The sequence below is a fragment of the Chenopodium quinoa genome, unplaced genomic scaffold, assembly GCF_001683475.1.
Source record: "Chenopodium quinoa cultivar QQ74 unplaced genomic scaffold, ASM168347v1, whole genome shotgun sequence".
Classification (NCBI taxonomy): Eukaryota; Viridiplantae; Streptophyta; class Magnoliopsida; order Caryophyllales; family Amaranthaceae; genus Chenopodium; species Chenopodium quinoa.
The window spans coordinates 2,471,360-2,491,772 of NW_018742815.1; the positions used below are offsets into that span (position 1 = coordinate 2,471,360).

At 40.1% G+C, this 20,413-nt stretch overlaps 1 protein-coding gene across 1 annotated transcript; it reads right to left on the bottom strand.

Moving 5' to 3' along the window:
* Positions 1-6,867: 6,867 nt before the first annotated feature.
* LOC110725728 (DNA topoisomerase 2-binding protein 1-A-like) lies at positions 6,868-19,409 on the bottom strand. Its single transcript, XM_021905196.1, is given in 18 exon segments — positions 6,868-7,597; positions 7,753-7,834; positions 8,038-8,123; positions 8,204-8,248; positions 8,488-8,829; positions 8,925-9,215; positions 10,052-10,219; positions 12,256-12,605; positions 12,773-12,915; positions 13,321-13,810; positions 13,919-13,969; positions 13,972-14,020; positions 14,579-14,661; positions 14,743-14,884; positions 15,139-15,246; positions 15,411-15,532; positions 17,722-17,764; positions 17,852-19,409. Coding segments are annotated over 18 exon segments (2,853 nt in total). The 5' UTR covers positions 18,029-19,409; the 3' UTR covers positions 6,868-7,516.
* Between the last annotated feature and the right edge of the window lie 1,004 nt (positions 19,410-20,413).

Sequence of the window (20,413 nt, forward strand, 5' to 3'; positions counted from 1 at the left end):
GCAATATCCCAGATTTGTCCATGGACTTATTGCCTTGCAGAACAAGTCTTACTGAGGTTTTCACCCCAGCTGAAAGACCAGAGTTCCTAAAAAAGGCGAGTTTATCGGCAATCTGAAACCTGGTGCTCTGAGGGCGAAGGTTTCGGACGGGGCCGAAGGAAACCCTTAAAGAGTAGATAGCATAAAGAAAAAATGAAAGAGTAAAATTTGCAAAATGTTTTGTGGAAAATAGCGGCTCTGAGGCCTTTCATTAATAATTCATAATGTACTTACAACGATTGTTCTGCCCCGAAGGGTTTTACACGTGATATTTTTTAAGTACATCAGCATTCCAGTGATTTTTCAGTTCAGTTCCATCCAACTGTCGAAGCCGGTATGTTCCTGGCTGAAGTTCATCATAGACTTCATAGGGGCCCTCCCAGGCCGCTGAGAGTTTCCTATGAATTTGGTTTTTCTACACTGCAACAGCATTCCGAAGGACAAGGTCTCCAATTTTGAGAGGCCTTGCCTGAACTCTTCAGTTATAGAATTTGCTGATTCTCTGCTTGTATGCAGCCATTCTTACTCGAGCCGAGTCTCTTACTTCGTCAAGGAAATCGAGAGATTCCTTCATAAGTTGCTCATTCTCGGCCGAGAAGTGGTGCATCCGCAGGCTTTCAGTGCCAATTTCCACCGGGAGAACGGCTTCGGCACCATACACCAATTCAAAGGGTGAGTGGCTTGTTTCCTCTTTTTCGGTTGTCCAAAGGGACCAGAGGGTCCCTGGGAGCTCCTCCAGCCACTTGGACTTCTGATCCTCCACCCTCTTTTTGAGGGCATTCAGGATTTGCTTATTTGCAGCTTCGGCTTGCCCGTTACTTTGCGGGTGGCATACCGTTGAATATGCCAACTTGATGCCGAACTGATCTGTATACCGCTTCAGTGGTAGGTTATCGAACTGCCTTCCATGATCAAAGACAAATACTTTCGGGACGCCGAAACGCGTGATAATATTCTGCCGGATAAATTTTCTGACAGACTGCTCTGTAATGTTTGAGGCTGCTTCGGCCTCGATCCATTTACTGAAATAGTCGACCCCGACTATCAGCCATTTTTTCTGGTATGCGACATCTGGGAATGGACCCAGGATATCCAACCCCCATTGAGCAAATAGAAGCGGGTTCAGCACTGGCTGAAGCTCTTGGGCTGGCTGATGGATAACTAGCGCAAACTTTTGGCATTTTTCGCATTTTCTGACCAACTCCTTGGCATCTGAGATTATGGTGGGCCAATAGTACCCCGCCCTTAATGCTTTGTGGGCCAAGGTCCTTCCCCCAATGTGGTTCCCGCAGTTGTCGAGATGGATTTCCCGAAGGATATAATCTGCATCTGTTGGTCCCACGCATTTCAGTAATGGGGTTGAGAAGGATTTCCTGAGCAGCTCCCCGTTGAAGACAATGAACCTTGAACCAGTTCGCTTCAGCTTAGAGGCCAAGATTCTGTCTTCGGGAATTTCTCCCCGAAGCTTGAAAGCCAGGATGGGATCCATCCAGCTTGGCTCTCGGTCAACGCAGCACACTTCAGGTGCTTTGTCGACACTTCTTTCTCGGCGCACCTCCACATAAACGGATCGGTTCTGCTCAGTGAGAGTTGAACTAGCGAGTTTGGAGAGTGCATTGGCTTGAGCATTCTGACCCCTTGGGATCAGCTGAACCTCGAAAGTTCTCAGCTTTGCAATAACTGACTTGATCTTGGCAAGGTATGATATCATTGAGGACTCTTTGGCCTCATAGCTGCCACCAATCTTACATGCAACTAGCTGAGAGTCTGTTTTCAAACAAACATGTTCGGCTTCCAGCGAGATGCACAATTCTAGGCCGGCAATGGCCGCCTCATATTCGGCTTCGTTATTCGAAGCTTTGAATGAAAATTTTAGTGCGTACTCAAAGGACTTGCCTTCAGGAGAGGTTATGACCACCCCTGCCCCCGAACCGTTCACGGTGAAGGATCCATCCGTGAACACGGTCCAGGTTTATTTTCATCATCTAGCGTTTCCTGGTATGAGCATTCGGCCAGGAAGTCTGCTAGAGCTTGAGCCTTTATAGCTGCTCTCGGCTGGTAGCTGATGCTGAATTCTGTGAGCTCAAAAGCCCATTTGGCCAGCCTTCCAGATTTTTCCACCTTGCCCAGAACCTTTTCCAGCGGCTGATCTGTCAAAACCACTATCTGATGACAATCAAAATAGGGTCTTAACTTCCGAGCGGCTACCACCACTGCATAAGCAACTTTTTCAAGTAAGGGGTAGCAAGTCTCGGCATCCGTCAGAGTGTGACTAACGAAATAGACCGGCTGTTGAACCTTGTTTTCCTCCCTCAACAGCACTGCACTGATGGTGGCTGGGCTGACAGCCACGTATAAGTACAGGGATTCTCCCTCCACTGGGCTAGCTAACGTTGGGAGTTGAGCCAGGTGCTCCCGAAGCTGCTTGAAGGCTTCTTTCTGCTCGTCTTCCCAGACGAGCTTTTTTGTTTTTGGAGTTTCAGAGCTTTGAAGAAAGGTAACCCTTTGTCCGAGGCCCTGGAGATGAATCTCGAGAGGGCTGCCATTCTTCCGGTGAGCCGCTGAACATCCCTCTTCGTTTTCGGCTCGGGAAGATCGAGTGCTGCCTGCACCTTGGCGGGGTTGGCATCAATCCCTCTTTTGCTGACCATGAAACCAAGGAATTTCCCTGACTTCACGCCGAAGACACACTTCTTCGGATTCAGCTTCATCTGGTGCTTTCTTAAGATGGCGAAAGTTTCTGCCAGGTCCTTAACATGGTCTTCATCCTTTTTGCTCTTGACGATCGAATCGTCAACATAGACTTCCATGTTTCGGCCCTTTTGCTCGGCAAAAACTTGATCCACCAGCCTCTGATATGTTGCCCCCGCATTTTTCAATCCGAAGGGCATCATTTTGTAATTATACACCCCGGCGTCCGTAACGAATGTCGTTTTTGCTCGGTCGTCGAAGGGCATGAAGATCTGATGATACCCAGAAAATGCGTCCATGAAACTAAGCAAGGCGTGGCCACTTGTCGAGTCGACTAGCTGATCGATCCTCGGCAAGGGATAAAAATCCTTCGGACACGCCTTATTTAGGTCCGTGAAGTCAACGCACATTCTCCAGGTGCCATTTGCCTTCTGAACCATCACAACATTAGCCAGCCATTCTGGATATTGATAGGGTTCGATGAAACCTGCATCCAGCAACTTTTTGACCTCGGCTGCGATGTCTCGGTTCTTATTTGCGGAGTAGTTCCGCTTCTTTTGCTTAACTGGTCGACACGTGGGGTCGACATTAAGCTTATGGGAGATGAGGTCTGGACTTATCCCAGGCATGTCAGCTGCCGAGAAAGAAAACACATCTCGGTTGTCCCAAAGGAGTTGGATGAGTTCGACGCGGACTTTCATATCAAGGTCCAATCCGATTGTAACGCACGTTTCAGCGTCTCCTTCGGTCAACTCGACCGTTTCAGTCTGATGGTCCAGCTCCATCGTCGTGGGGCTGGACTTCTCATTTTCTAGTCTGCTGTCTATGTCAGCAGGAGTTCCAGATTTCTTCTTTTTTGGCTGGCTCTCTGAGTCTTTCGGCTCAGATGATGAGCTAGCCTTTTCTTTTCATGTCCCTTTTTCTTTGGCCAGGTCTCCTTGAGCCGAAGCACTTAGACCCTTCGGCTTTTTTGCGCTCGGCTGATTATCTTTCTCCTCCTCGTCCTCGTCGTCCTCTTTTTTACGACTGGTGGACGGCTTGAGGTAGTTGCACCTTCGGGCCTCCTTCTGGCTGCCCTCGATCCTTTCGGGGTAGCCGGCATCCGAGACATAGATCATCAGTTGATGATATGTCGAGACTACCCCTTGGATCTCGTGAATAATGGGTCTCCCCATGATCACGTTGTACACAGAAGGAGCATCGACGACCAAAAATTAAGTCATGACGTTCCTGGCTGCCTCATCGCAGCCGATGGTGACATGAAGTGTCACCTTCCCATCTGGATAAGTTGAGGCCCCATTGAATCCGGATACCGGGTAGGGTACCGGCGTGAGGTGCTTGGGCTTCAGCTTAATTTGATTGTAGGCCTTTCGGAACAGAATGTTTGCCCCGCTGCCACCATCAACAAGAACCTTGCTGACGTCGTGGTTGGCCACCGTGGCGATGATCACCAACGGATCCTCATGAGGGAACGTTACCCCCCGGCAGTCGGCGGCTGTGAACGTCATGTTCGGCACCGGCGACTGAGGAGGCTGAATGCTCGCATTGTTCACCTGGTGGGTCAGAGCCCTAAGGTGTCGTTTGTGTTCCCTCCGAGAACATATTCCTCCCGAGATAACATTAATTGGGGGGAATTTTCCCTCCGTGCTTTTACTGTTCTTCCGGGGGAAGTCAAGTTCTTGCCGAGAGTCCTTTTCGGATTTCTCAGCCTCTTTTTTCTCGCGGTGATCCGCGATGTATTTTTTCAAGTACTCCTTCTGGACCATATCTTCGATCTGGTCCTTCAGCTGGATACACTCCTCAGTGTTGTGTCTCGGTGATTCGTGGAACTCACACCACTGATTCTTATTTTTGCGCTGATACCACTCGGGGAGTGGTCTCGGCTTCCTATAACTCTGCTCTTCCTTCGTTATGCTGTAGATATTTGCGCGCGGAAGGGCTAGCGGGGTATAAGACTCGTATCTGCCTGTTAACGGGGCAGATTTTTCCTTCTTCGGCTCGTTGGCCGAAGATTGTTCCGAGGCTTTCGCCTTTCCTTTCGTCTTCTGGCCTTGGCCTTCAGACGGTTGTTTTTGCTTCCCACTCCCGGATTGGGGTTGGGACTTTGTTTTGTTCCACTCTTCGGCTCGGATGAATTTATCCGAGGCATTCAGAGCTTCCTCCAAGGTCTGCGGGGTGTGCATGACCATGAAGTCTAGGAACTTTCCGAGCTGAAGGCCGTTCTGCATTGCAAAAACTATCAGCCCTTGGTCCAGCTAAGAAACGCTGGATGACTCGTTGCTAAAACGGGTCAAGTAGTCCCGGAGACTCTCGGTCTCCCCTTGTTGCAGGCCCAATGAGCTCAGCAGTGGTCTTCTCTCGGCGGTTTTCCGTGGAGAATTTGCTCTTAAACTTGGTGGACAGGTCGTCCCACCCCGTTATAGAGTCTTCCTTTACTCCCTTGGAGATCCACGCTTGCGCAACCCCCTTGAGAGTGGTGGGAAATTATTTGCACCAGGTCGCTTCGGACCTTGGGCAGAGATGCATGTGCCCCTCGTAGGAGGCGATATGGTCCTTCGGATCTGAAGTCCCATCATATGTAATGTGCGACGGTATTTTAACCGTAGGCACATGCTCTTCCAGAATCCATTGCTCGAATGGAGAACTGGTGGGTAGCATAACGGCTTTGCCTTTGTTCCTGGCCGAAGGGACCGCGCTCCGCCCTCTTAGAGAGGTAGGAGTGGTTTTCGTCCCTGGCTGGGAAGATTGGGCTTCGGCTACAGGGAACGAGAGGCGGTTGTGCACGCTCGGCTCCTTGCCACCGAGTCGGTCGAGTACGCTTCGGCGAACAGTCTCAGGTCGCTCTCGGCGGGCGGATTCCGGCCGAGAGGCTGAGCTGCTGCTCTTGTGCGTTTCTAGCCGAGAGGTAGAGGATCCTTTGAAAAATTGAGGGTTCTTTTTCCTCTCTCTTTCAGTTCTCCAAGTATTCTCTTCCCACTCTTCCAGCTCCCGGAAGGAGGGAGGCTTCCCCCCATCATGGTCTAGCTTCCTCCGCTGATGCCTGATATGCGGGGGAGTTCGATCACGAGGTGGAGACATATTTTGTGCCCTCATTGCCTCCATGAGTACCGCCAGCGCTCTCGCCACTTCTTCCGAGCTGGGCCCCGTCAAAAGGGTCCTCGGCTGAGTGTGAGAGTGGGAGCTGATGGTCAAAGGTTGGCTTTGGGGCACTGATTGAGTCCTATGATCGGACTGACTTCTGTTAGACCGAGGGGGACTCGGTCTACGATGAGAGTTGTGAATTACGGGAGAAAGGGAATCTTCCCGGTATGATCCTCCCCCCGAACTAGCACCCTTAGAAGAGTTTCGGTCCGGTGAAGGTGATGGTGTAGGAGTTTTAGGCCTTTCACCCACTCCTTGACGTAGGCTTTTGTTCTTGCGGTTCTTAGCCATTGCTACTAAGATGAGTGCAAGATGATTTTGATTGGCTTAAAGATTTTTTGAAAGTCTTCCCCACAGACGGCGCCAAATTGTTTCGGGTGAAAACAATGGGACCTTGCCGAAGGTCCAATGAAGTGGATGAAGACTTGTCCGGTCCAAATAATGCTGGGCCAGAGGTTTCCTGCACAGCAAATACACGTAAACTGGCCTCGGGGTGGATCCAAGGAAGACCCCTCCGATGCCGAAGTCAAACGGTGTTTAGAGAGAGAAAGCTATGCAAGAGATTTAATGCTTGAGGCTTTAATGTGTATTAATGACAAATAGTGTAATTGAAGGCTTTTATACCTTGGCATGACAAAGGGAGGAGAATGATTGGGCCGGATTGAGTCACGGGCTGACCATGACAATTTGGACCAATTGACACATAGTTGACTTGGCCTGATTGGAGGCTTGGGCCTTGACCTTGAAATATTGGATCATTTAATGACTAGGCCCAATTAGCTTAATTGGACCCAAACACTTTGAAATATAGAAAATCCAATTTTTAATATGCTAGGACGAATATTAAAATGTTTCAAGATCAAGAGTCAAGTCATAGCTACTTAGCTAGGCATGAAAAAAAAATATAGCTCGCGCCTAGCTCTTAATTAAGTGATCAAATAATTGGTCCCTTGTGGTGGCCCAAATGAACTATTTTATGTGTAACTTGCACAAAGATTACCAAGCTAATATAATACTACGTATTTAAAGGAAACGAAGGTCAAGGAACAAAACGCTACACAAAGCTCATGCAACAAAATGCAACCTCCAGCCTCCTACATACAGCATAAAGGCTACACATTACACTAGTGTACAGTTATTATATTTACAAACAACCCTAGCCACAGCATATACAGAATCCCATGTACAAATAAGCAATCCTTGAGAAAGATAGGAATTTCCGTGCAACAAGCTAATGCATTTCAGTAACCGAATCACAATGCATATTTATAGCAGCCTGTATCAGTAATTACCGTTCACTAATATGTGAATCAGCAGCTTTTGATTCCAGCTTCCAAGCTGGAAGTCATATCCGGAAAAGCAAAATGATGTCCAGCTGCTGTTATCTGCTGCACTTCTCTGTAACTCATCAGACCCTTGAAAAGGCTTAACCAACTATCAAAAATGATGATCACTGGAAACAAAAGCTCCATTCCAATGTAATGATTTATCAAGTCAGAGCGTCAGACAATCTGAAATTCAATTCTGCAGAGGGAAAACCTATTTAAGTTCCCCCCTGCAAGGCCATGATTTCAGTGACATCTTAAGCATTCCCTACCGGAAGATAGCCCTGCTTCATTCCTTCTCATTGAGTCAGTAGAGAAATTTAAGTCATGCTACTACTTATGGTTCGAGCTTTGTCCAACAACAATTGTCTGCCACTTAGATCTTCTTCATAACCAACCAACTGCAATTGTGACTTTAAGTTAGCAACATCTCAGATAATTGAAAAGGATTTCTATTGATCCTCTACAAGAAGTCATAGAATGTAAATCTTCCCATGGAATGGATTGTTGAAGAAATAAAGAACAATGAAAAAGGAGATTTTATCAGTACAAAGACCTGAGAATCTTGAGTTTCAGTAAATCCATCATTATTGCCTGTGTTAAGATCTCGAGAAGCATCGTGAAGGTCCTTCCCTAGACTAAAACATTACGACCAAAATAAATCAGGTAAGCCAAAATATGATGCAAAATGTGAATCACAAACATAAACAAAACAAATTATGGAAAAATTTCAATCAAATCACATCCCAACCCAATGACCAAATGTGTAGTAGAAACAAAGATATCCATAACATCTACAAACTTTTTAGGTAGAGATATGGACAAAGGTAGAGAAGGTTACCTGCTTAACCAATGTCTTGAAGGCCCAAACGCAGAGTGAGAACCTGAATGATCTCTAACGAGAATTGAACAGTCAGATGAATAAATCTAATTCATCATTAAGGAAGTAAAAAAATGACACAGAGTTAGCAAGAATAGAAAACGAAGATAGCAAAATACAAGGATACTTTTGTTTCACACTCTCTACTAACTGGTGACTTTAGATCCTGAATCTGACATCCAAAAGAAAAGGTTTAGCCAGCAATTGATTACATAATAAACATTAACAAAATGCAAATAAAATGGCCAGAAAGGAAGCATACAGTTCATCATCCATACAATAGGTGTAGAATAACCGATTTCAAAAACATGCATGCACTTGAACTGACTAATTAAGATATCTCCACACCCACAACCATTATCCAACGAAACACTATAAACGATCATATCAACTTAAGAGAGCAGATTGTACCTTGCTTGTTTGCTCCAATAAGTCCTCTATAGCAGCAGCAACATCAGGAACACTTTGACCATTTACTTTAGCATTGCTATGAATCTCCACAGCTGCAGAATTTATATGTGTTTTATCATCCTGATCAGAAATTTGCTTTGATTCCGATAACCTTAGCCTTTTACTAGAACGTATGGTATTTTCCTTTCTCAAATCCTGGGACTGACTTGAGAACTGTGACGAATTATCCATAGAGATAAATGTAGCAGCTTGAGTAGGATACTGTGTCACAGTGCAAACCCCTGCCTCAGGATGTTGAGGAACTTCTTCTGGATGGAAATTATCTAGTGAAACAATGTCATTCTGCATAAAATAGCATGTCCAAATTGTTTACGAGGAGGATACAGAAATAAGATGGACGATTAGCATAAAAATTTGGATGTACCTGGAAGTCTTACCTTCCTGACACACTCATAAAGCCACTCGCATCTAACTGGACGTACTCCCCATTTGCCGGCAGCTTCATATTTGGGGCCATTGGCAAATTTGCATAACAGGTGAGTAACCTTCCTCGTAAGTTTCTCCGTGAACTTAGCACCAAGGACAAAACACAAATTGCGCAAAAGCATTCGCTCTTTCTCCGGATATTGTGATACACAGAACCGTAAGCCCTCAAAACCAGGCAAGGGAACCCGACAGGGAAGTGCAGAAAAAAGTATGTGACTATCAGCATCTAGCAAACGTCCATCCTATAATGCAAAATTACTCACTTGGTTAATTTTTTCAATAGGGTGACATACGTCAGCAAAGGTCATTAAATTCTTCAGTACTCTCTAATCAATAGTGACAGAAGTCTAATGAACATGGAGTCTACCCAATACCCATGTTCTAGCTAGCTAGAGGCAGCTAGAGCAAAATAGAAGTCGAAAGAGATTATTGCAAATGATATTATATTACTCAAACAGCTAAGTGTCTTCCAGATAAAGCAGCAGATTGCAGTCACAAAAAGCAGCGCAAGTGCTGTGGTTTCTTCTCTTAATGACAACTTGATGACCTATAGTACATACAACAACTGTGCTATCATCACCGCCCCCTCCTCTTTTTAAGAAGGGACATACGAAAACAATACATTGTTTTGAGAAGAGAATCAATTGGCAAATATTGTGAAACACGTGGAGTAACAAGATACCAAGTGCAGCTAAGTGGGACATCGGTTTAGTCCATTATAATTCACATCTGAAAAGATTGTCACCTTTGGGCCAAACGTGAATCTTTTCAGATGTGGATTATAATGGACTAAACAGTTTTGGGTATAATGAAATAGAAGAAGATGCTGGGCCAACTGTTTGTACCAGTTAAGTAAAGCATCATTCCCTCCACAGCAAAGTCAAATTTAATTACAGTTCAATAGTATTTTCAGCAGCATTGATGTGAATAGGAAATGATCAGATCATGAAGAAATCATTCACATCAAAAGCTTCATTTCATAATTTATGCATCAACATTAAAACATACTAGAAGTAACCCAATGGAGTAGTATTTAATATGACCAGTTGAATAAACCTCAAAAGGTACACATAAATACCTTTAAGCAAGAACGAATCCAGTGACTCGACACATAAGTAGTTTGCGAAGTGTTGGTTGGTCTGTCAAGCGCACCATGGGATTTAATGGTGAAGTCCACATCAATGATGGTCTGATCATCTATTACCTCACCTCCACCTTCATTTATCCATTGAACAACTTCACCTCTCTAAGCCATCCCCCATATATAAGCACCCACAAAACAAATTCAAGTAAGTCTGTTAGAATACTCAACAAATTTGAAAAACAGAGCTATTTGAAACGGTTGGATGCTAAGATACTGTACAAATTAAGTACTTTAAACAACAACAAAACCAAGTGCATCATCATGGAAAAAAGCATTGCACGAGTTGCACCTGTATACAACATTGGCCAAACTTATTTAAAAATCCTGGATCTCCATCAATGTTATTGAAATATCATGTACTCATAATTATATCATTTTGGGAGATAGCTGACAGCTATTATATATGCATGGAGTTTAAAACCATAATATAATTGCCAGTTTGCCACCAGTGTCCATATGCACACATTTTAAGACCCAAACATTCTCATATTCCTTATTTTGGAAATGGTCTCCCCCACCACCCCCCCCCCCCCAAAAAAAAAACTCTCCTTATACATGCCCAACTGGAAGTCATGAGAAGAATGGGAAAGGTGAGGGATATGACTAGGAACGGACAGACACTACTGTTGTTTAAAAAATTCAGCATTGGCTCATAAAAAAAAAAAAAATTGTTCCGGCTCACTTTGCTTGTTAGCAAATTGAATTCTAGATCAAAATTAGAGTTTCAATATTTAACAAGCCAAACTCAAATTAAACTGTATATTGCCCATAGTCTTGCGAGCGTGGCAAACATAATTACGTGATAGATAATATTTAATAAATCCTCCATTTAAAGTAGACATAACATAAACCCTTTGTTTTTTTTTTCTCTTCCCTATCAACTACCTCTAATTGACAATTTTTTTTTACTAAATTAAAATTGAAGATTGTGATTCCCCATTTTCAAAATCAGAAAACCAATCCTACAGACTATACTCAAAGTTTCAGCCTGGCTCAAATTGTTCTTAAGTCAAGCTTCAAACTCAAACCAAAATCTAAAAATGTAGCAGTGAAGCCAAGTTCAAGCTGACTTTTGTAGATCGAGTTGAGCTTGAACCTGAACCCTAGCCTGGTAAAAAAATGTTGAATTGAGCCAAGCCTTATGGATGTTTGACTCGTCTCAATATACATATGAAAACACCAGTCAATATGAATCTCCCAATATAATTAGGAAAAGTGTTAACCTATTTTAAGGTTAGGTGAGAGAAACTCTTCCCACTTAAGCTATTCCAGATTTCTAACACAGCCTGCTATAGCTTTTTCAGATAAACAAGTAGCTAGCTTGCTAAAGGGGTAAATTAAAATTTAAAAAAAAAGAAATAAAAAAATACACATATTTAAAAATACGCATAAAATCAACGTATAAACATACATCACAAACCTGTGGCACAAGTATTATGGGAAAAAAATCAATGGCATCAATTTTAGTACATTTGGCTAAATCCCTCTGACAGTTTGACTACAAAATTTTGGAAGGTCAAATGAGGCAAATGTGCTGACAAAGGGATAGCATTGTGAGAGAGAGAGTGCTAGCATAATTTCCATGCAAAACTGCAAGAAAAGCTCCCTGACAGTATTTTTAAGGTAACTCCTACAAGAAAATTATCTACTTTTTCATTCATTTATCCCATTAACAGACAAAATAGTGCCTTAATATTACTTAAACATAGGGTTAGTTATACCCAAATAAAAGTCAACTAAACATTTAGAGACAACTGACAAGAAATCAGACCTTTAATGTAAGTATGTAGCACATGAAATCATAATCTATTGTCCTATCTTCACCAGAAACTGAAATAGGCTGACATTGTTGTTTGTTATTCAGAAGCGTGAAAAATTAGCTTAGTCATACAAGTATACAGCATGGATACCTAAGATAATGGAAACAAGACATTAAACATTCATGATGATGTTTGGTGAGAGAGGAATATGACGCAAAAGACGCATGCACCAGAAAAGTAAGATGGGAAAATTCAGCTATTACAAACGGAATAATCATGTGTCCTGCAGTTGATAATTTGCAAAAAGAACATGAAGTCAAATGCTTCACAAACACCAAACTGGTTGCCTAGCAGAAAAAAGAATCAGAAAAAACTAACCTGATCATCAGGGAAAGAAAGTGAAAAACCAAAACGCTTCCCGATGAATACATGTATAGACTTTCCATTGTGTAATTTATTTATTTGACTTGTGTCTTTGTCATTTGAAGCAGAAGCCTTTGAACTCCGTGGAGAAGTCTTTGTTCTCTGACTTCTCTCTGTAGAGCAGCTATTGTTCAGGTTGATATCAAAGATGTCTTCTCCACTTTTCTCGAGTGAGATATCAGTAATCGAGCCTACAGCTTCCGAACTTGGAGCAGATGGTGGGCTAAAAAGCATGCTTAAGCTTTCCCCTTGTTTACCACTGCTCACACCAGGAACTGGTGCTTTACTTGACAAGCTCATCGAATCTTTATAGCACAAGTGTGGAGGACAGAAAAAAGTTGAATACCATTCACCAAGTTAGTCCAAACCATTTGAAATAGAATACACAGAAACAAAGAAAAGTCAAGCAACTAGAATAAATAGATAAAATTCAACAAACAAAAAGAAGTCATTGATAGACAATGAAAGAGACCTTTGCAAAGAAGTAAATCATAAGCAATGTGCTTCTGAACTACAGGGACCTCTTTCCTTTCACGATCACAATCTTCAAGCCAGTTCCGTTTAACAACACGTATAACACCATGAGCCGCCAAGCCTCTTAACTCCCGCTTTTCTCTGGTAAACAATGCAAGATGTAAAAGGTAATATCTATCTTAGATTTTACAGAGATAAAACATAAGTGCAACATATCAAAAAAGAAGTTGCTTTAAAAAATCATAAATAGAAGAGAAGCATAAAGCATGAGATCTACTAGAAGCTGTTCTACTCTGGGGGTGAAACTTGAACCTTCAACTTGCTAGCAAGTATGGGACTCAATCACTAGCTGACAACTGAACAAAAAACTAGCCAGTAAGATCCCACAAAAAGGGATTCTAGAAAGATGATATGACTGATTTTTACACTTGGGAAAGCAAAGGGACTATTTCAAGCATAACAAAAAAAAAAAAAAAAAAAATTAAAAACATAGCATTTTTTCAGCACAAAAAAAAAAAAAAAAAAAAAAAGTGCAAGAGGACTTACGCATCTGATGGTTGTCCAACAACTATATGTGTCAATCTCTCACTGCATGACATGTATCGAGAGCCCCCACCTTTACGAACAATACTAACTAGCTTTCTCACATCAGAAGCACTAAAACCAACTAGACAAATTCTGCAATCAGATAGGTATAAGCCATCATCAGATTCTGAATCATCAGCAATATAGCAATCCAGCTCCTTGGCATCACCAGGAAGATCATGTCGTTCAATTTCCTCATCCTTGGAAATGAAAGAGACATTCTGACAACCAGTAGAAAGATTTTGAGATTGAGCAACATCCAAATCAGAATCTGTAGTCCACACAGATGGAGCAGCTTGCAAAGAAGATTCTGTTGCTGCTGATGACAAAATAGATTGTGACTTGATAGTACACTTGTCCTGACAGGACTTAGATATTAGTTTTTTCCTCAAGGCAGAAGCTGAAGAGATGGAAGGACTCAGAACTGAATAGGCTTCCTCATCGAGACATACTGATATAACAAAGAATAGTTCCAAGGTAAGCATTCATAGTTGGGCATTACCTATGTCCTAGAACAAACAATACAAGTACATAATAAACCCAGAACAGTGAAGCATACTTCTTCGAGCAATCGACTGATCAAACCATTTTCGAACAACAATACAGACACTCCCCATCTCTTTGCAACTTTGAATTTGTCACCTTCGGGAACTTGAGCATGGTTAAGGAAAAAATAACAAAATCCGCAGAGTTTCTGGACAAAAGACTAGGCACAAAATTTCTAATTGACGAAATATACAAGTGACATCTACAAGAAGCATCTTATGAGCAGAAGGTAAGACAAGGAACAGAAGCATGAGAAATTCCCATGCAAGAACAAAAGGGGTTAATAAACTTTTGCTTTACAATGAGTTAGAAAATGGGGAAATTATAATTCAATACTGTAACAGCAACATTGTGAAAGACATATCTAAAATCATAAACAGGAATACAAGCATACTGGTGACTGCCACCGAATAAGGAAAAAACTAAAAGTGAAGAAAACTGTATTAACTACTAATATGAAATTAAGCAGAAGAAATCATTTTCCAAGGAAAACAGTGTGAAACTAACATTGGTGACAACATGACAATATAAGTTTCATGTAACAGATTCACTGGTATACTTGCCAGAGAGAAGGATAGAGGAATTTTTCTACCATAGTGAAAGATAATTTACATAAATATATGAAAATAAATTAGAATGAGCAGTCTAGTAAAATTAAGGATATTTCACAAATTAGATGTGTGCAGAGCTTGGTCAGTTCAGCAGAATACTTTCCCCCATTTTGTATGATAAGCTTCTCCATCTCCTTCCGCTCATCTGGAGAGATTGTTAATAAATTGCCAGCAAATTTAGTTAATATTAATAGAGACAATATCAGCATATTCATACAAAACTAACCTCCAGGAATTCTAGTGACACAGATGATCAATCCTGAGAAGGGTGGGACTCTGTATGGTTCTAGGGGAACGACACGGTGCTCAACCCAGCATTGGTTCAACCAATTAATAGTGACTATATTCTTCTCTTTACTCGCAGCCCACTGCCAAAACATGAATTGAGACATATAAAGAGAATTGAACAGCAATAATAAAGACAGAAAGCACATCTGAGGTCGCTGACATAGACAAAACTACATCTGAGTTTTGCAATAACAAGGTAGAAAGTTCATATGAGAAGACATTTAGAATAAATTACAAATATGCATCTTGAAGATCCAAAAGTTTTTAAAAAAAGAAGGGGTGGCGGGGGGATAAACCATTAAAATAAATAAATAAATAAATAAATAAATAAAACCTTGTACTTTCCAGCCATCACATTCTTCACGATAATAAAGTTAACATCCAAGGAAGTCTTAGTAGTAAAGCTACCACTCATAGCAGTCACTAGCTTTCCTATTCTTTCCTGCAAAATGTTAACTATAATGAGGTATCAAACAAAATAGAACATATACATAACCAAAGGCACATGACTGATTATTATCAAGATAAGCCAAAGCATCTCAGGAAGAGATGAAAATGTAAATTCCCAAGCAAAGTCAAAAATATGAACAAAATCCCTTATAATACCTTTTCCTCTTGCCCAAAGCCAGATGCAAGAACTTTAACACCATCCATAGCAAGACAACAACAATAACCTAGCCTAGGCAGTCCTCGCCTCTCTTTTGCACAGGAAAGAACACATTGTGGACCTGCCAATAAAATAGTAATAATTTTACAATTTACGATCTATTATATAACAGAAAGACTGCAGAAAAGTTGATAAAGACAAAAAAAAGGTTACAGAAAGACTGCAGAAAGTTTGATAAAAATTTATTTTTTTTTGTCAAAAAAAAATGACAAAAAAGTTTCTCCTTACACCTCATCCATCAGCATGCATACAGTAAATAATTCAATTCAATCAACCATCAGCAAGGATACATCGTATAAATCAAATCAACAAAATGTAAAAGTGATACAATTGCTTAATTGTAACTTGAAAGTACACCCAATTTATTATCTTTTGCCAGATATTCTAACATAATCCAACACTTCATCAGTCTGCCACTGTAGCGGGATCTTTCATATGCTATCATGCACCTAACATAATATTATGCAAACAACCATTATTTAGAAAAAAAATCATAAGGAGTTATGGGTTGAAGACAGTACTGAAAAGTACAGCAACTGAAAATAAATTTTCAACCAGTTAGGTTCTTAAAAGTTAAAACACAAGATTGACTGCTCCACTTTTAGTGTGTGATAGAATTGATAACATAAATATCACACAAAAAATCTCGGCATTAACTGCTTGACTCATGGTCATACAAGGGACATGAAATAAATAATACCTTCCATTCAAACGTTACCAGTCAAATGTAGCTGATGATCATACAAGAAATAAAGCAGCTATTTCAGTGAAGCTCAGCACCATGTGAGACCAGCAATGAAACCCATAAATCAAAAAGATATACACATTTGGTTCTTAACTCAGATGCATTGTCCTTCAATTTCTAGTCCAACAATTTCTGGAAGTTAACAGTTTGTTTGGACAGAAGGAAATGGAAATGGAAAAGGAAGAGAAAAGAAAGAAGACAATTTCTCTTGTTTGGATAAAGGATTGAAGGGGAGGGAGGGATCCTCCCTCTCTCTTTAATAAGCATAATCCCTCCAAACTTGTAAATAATTTGGAGGGAATACAATGTTCACCTTTCCCCTCCCTCCCTTTCTCTTTCCTCCCCTTCCTCCTCTTTCCCTTCCCTTCCTCCTCTTTCCCTCCCCTTCCTTTCCTTCCTTCTTTGCATTGCAAACAAAGTGCTAGTGTCTTCTACATCATTCACCAATATATTAGCTTTTCATTAGAGCAAACCACAGTGAAAATACCATCCAGATTTCCCAATAAGAAAGACTATATAGTGTAAGTTTTATACAATAATACAACTACTTGAGAGAAATACATGAAAGGGCAATAACATCATCGGTCACTCTATAAAATAACATCGGTCACTCTAGAAAGTGTACTCTCGTACTTAGCCACACAAGACACCCACTAAAAGCCCCCAGTAAAATGACAACACTCACGGGCACGTATCAAATGATATAACATAAACATAAGTACTTATTCTTTAAGCATACTATTCTTTCAAAATAAAGGTATTGCTTTTTCACAAGACCATACCGCATGGCACCCTCCACCAGAACATTGGCAATGACATCACCTTCAAGCTTAGCATTTACAACGACATGTTGTCACGTTATACATGACTTGGTCTTAATTATGATTTACAAACCTTTCAAGTAGAAAAATATGGATTAAAGTCAAATACAAGACCTCTAATTTCACATGAAGGGTTTCAAACACTAATCTATTTAATGAAAAAATATATTTAGAATATACCAATATTGACAAAATACAATTTAATACACACAGGGAAACAAAAAGAACAACATCACAATGCTAACATTGTTGCTCTTACAACTCTACAACTAATATGATCCACCAATATCTTTCCAAACCCTTCTATTTCCACCATTATCATCCCAATATTATGCAACCTCAACAAAAATCATCACCAATCATCGTATCTGTGTCGATCATCTCACACCTCAAACCACAACAATCCTATCAAAATTACAACCATACAATAACAAGTCACCTAAAATACTTGCATCCTGCAAGGTCAATAACCAGTTATAAATACCACTCCCTCCACTTCCTTTCGATGTTCTTTTTTCACAGTACACTATTGTGAATGCACATTTTGAAAACTCTGATTATGTATTATCAGTTGCAAGAATCCAATTAAAAAGTAAGTATCAAACAAGTCATTCAGTCTTCATCAATTATCTACCAAATTACCAATTGAAACAAAAAATCCCAAAATAAAAGCACGCAAATTACCTAGTAAATTGCATTTCTTCGCTCTCAAATCCTCAAATTTTTCCTGCAAAAATTGAAAACCCCAGAAACAAAAATAAAAAAATAGCTAGAAATTAAGCGCAAAAATAGAGAGAAGAGGAGTAATTCAGACATGGTGAGATGAAGCGATGACATGAAAATCGTTGGGAGAGTTGCGAGAAGGATCACAACAAAGGAAGACAGTAGCACCGTTGAGTTTTAGGGCATCGTGAAGAGAATCGAACACTTCGGGAGGTACTAAATTTCTGGACATGAACACATTTGAACCCTTAAATGGCTTCGATTCCATTGTTTTCTGGGTTTTCCAGAAAAATTGGAAGAAGAGAAGAGGAGAGAGAAAGTGTTGATTTTGAGTTAAGTAGCTGAGAGGAAGAGAGAGAAAGTGAGTGGGAAGAAGATGACGGGAAAAGGGCGAAATTGTAACGCGGGAAAATGGGAGATGAATTTTTTTTTATTATTTTTTTTTTTTTTTGGTGAAAATGGGAGATGAATTTTTAATCAAAGAGAAAATAATTCATCTAGTTCATATCAAACACTAGTTTAGTGGTTTAGCGATTTCCATGAATAATGTTAAAAGTTAGGAAAAATTGACAAGAATAACCCCAATTTTGCCCCATTCGCTCAAAATAATCCCAATTTTTAATTTTTTTTAATAATTCGAACTTTAATATCAATTTGTTTCTAATGGTCCCAAGTGACATTTAACTTGTTCAACTGGTAATTTTTTTTAAAAAAAAAAGTTTAATGTACATGTGTCATTACTTAATTGGTCAAAATGATTTTAATTTTTAATTTAGTTGCTAATTAAATCTTAACTAATATTATTAACTACCAATTTTTTAAAAAAATAAAAATAAATGAAAACCAACACCACCTACCAGCGGCTAGCACCAGCCACCTCCCCGACCCCCACCCACCGCCCAACAACCCGTCACCCCACTGCTCCCAGACCCATTCCCCTGCCCCGCCCCCGCCGTCGCCCTTCCCCCTGAACCACCATAGGCCCACCACGAAACCCCTTCCTTCCCTTCAAAATCCTTAAAAAAATCCATCCCCACCACTTAAACTACCCATCGCCCCTCCCCTAACACTCGAAACTCTTTTTCGCTAGGTTTCCGAGAATGGGCGAGGTAGAAATTGGGGTTTTTTTGTGGCCGGGGTGGTTTTTTACTCAGGGATATCGGGGGTTTTTGGGGATTTCAAGGGTTCGTGGGTTTTGGAGTGGCGGACAGCGACTAGGAGTAGAGGAAAGGACGGCGACATTGCCGGCCAGTGCGGGGTGGTGGGTCTGGCCGTCGGTATTGCAGCGGGAGTGTGGTGCCGGAGGGTGGCTGGAGCTACTGGAGGTGGTGGTGGTCTTTAGTCAATTAATTGAATTTTATTTTATTTTATTTTTTTAATTTCTTTTTTTTTCTTTTTTTTTTTTACCAATTACGTCTTTACACGTGTCAGCTAACTTGTTATAAGAAGTTAAATAGCCGGTTGGGACCATTGAAAACAAATGGATATTAAAGTTCGGATTATTAAAAAACACTACAAAAAAAATGAGAATAGGCAACACTTAAGATTGCAACACTTACAGAAATATTACTCTTAATAATCTAACGCAACAATACTTATTTGTTACCTTAGCTTGAACTAAAGTTACAGAAAAAAAAAAAAAAAGTGTTGCTCTAGACTATATAAGGCAACAGTCGCTTAAAGTGTTACCTTTTACTTGTCTAAGACAACAAATATAATAATTGTTGCATGAAAAGATAACAATAACAAAACTATTGTTTGAAAAATGTAACATTAATATCTATGTTGCCATCTATAGCAACATTTATATTAAAATGACAATATATATATATATATGAGCAAGTTTGGTAGAGTTGGTGGGGAACTCACCTAGAGTCACAAGTTCGAGCCCTACCAACTACTAAATGCTTGGGAGTGACAACTTTTTTGAATTATCTTCTTAGATGGCAACATTTTTCATTTGTTGTCTTTGTTAAAGTGTTGCCTTATGTATTATTTTACTTAAGCTTTCAAAATTATTGTCTTTGAATAAATATGTGTTGTCTTAGCTACAAGACAACACTTTTTTTATATTAGGCAATGGTTTTGCATTGTTACATTTGCTTTATTTTATTGTAGTGAAATATTCAATAATTGGGATTATTTTGGGCGAATGGGTTAAAGTTGGGATTATTATTGTCAATTTTTCCTAAAACTTAAAACTAGTTATTGGTCCGGGCAATGCCCCGTTACATCGTATATTATAATTAAGTTTGATCAAAATTAAATAAAATGGTTAATGTTAAACAATACAGATTATAATAAAGTGAGGGAATGATGAAAAATATAATAATCTATATTATATTTTATTAATATATATATATATTTAAGATATATGCATGTCAAATTTAAATATGGGGTAAAGTTGGGATTATTATTGTCAATTTTTCCTAAAACTTAAAACTAGTTATTGGTCCGGGCAATGCCCCGTTACATCGTATATTATAATTAAGTTTGATCAAAATTAAATAAAACGGTTAATGTTAAACAATACAGATTATAATAAAGTGAGGGAATGATGAAAAATATAATAATCTATATTATATTTTATTAATATATATATATATATATTTAAGATATATGCATGTCAAATTTAAATATGGAGGTTGTACAT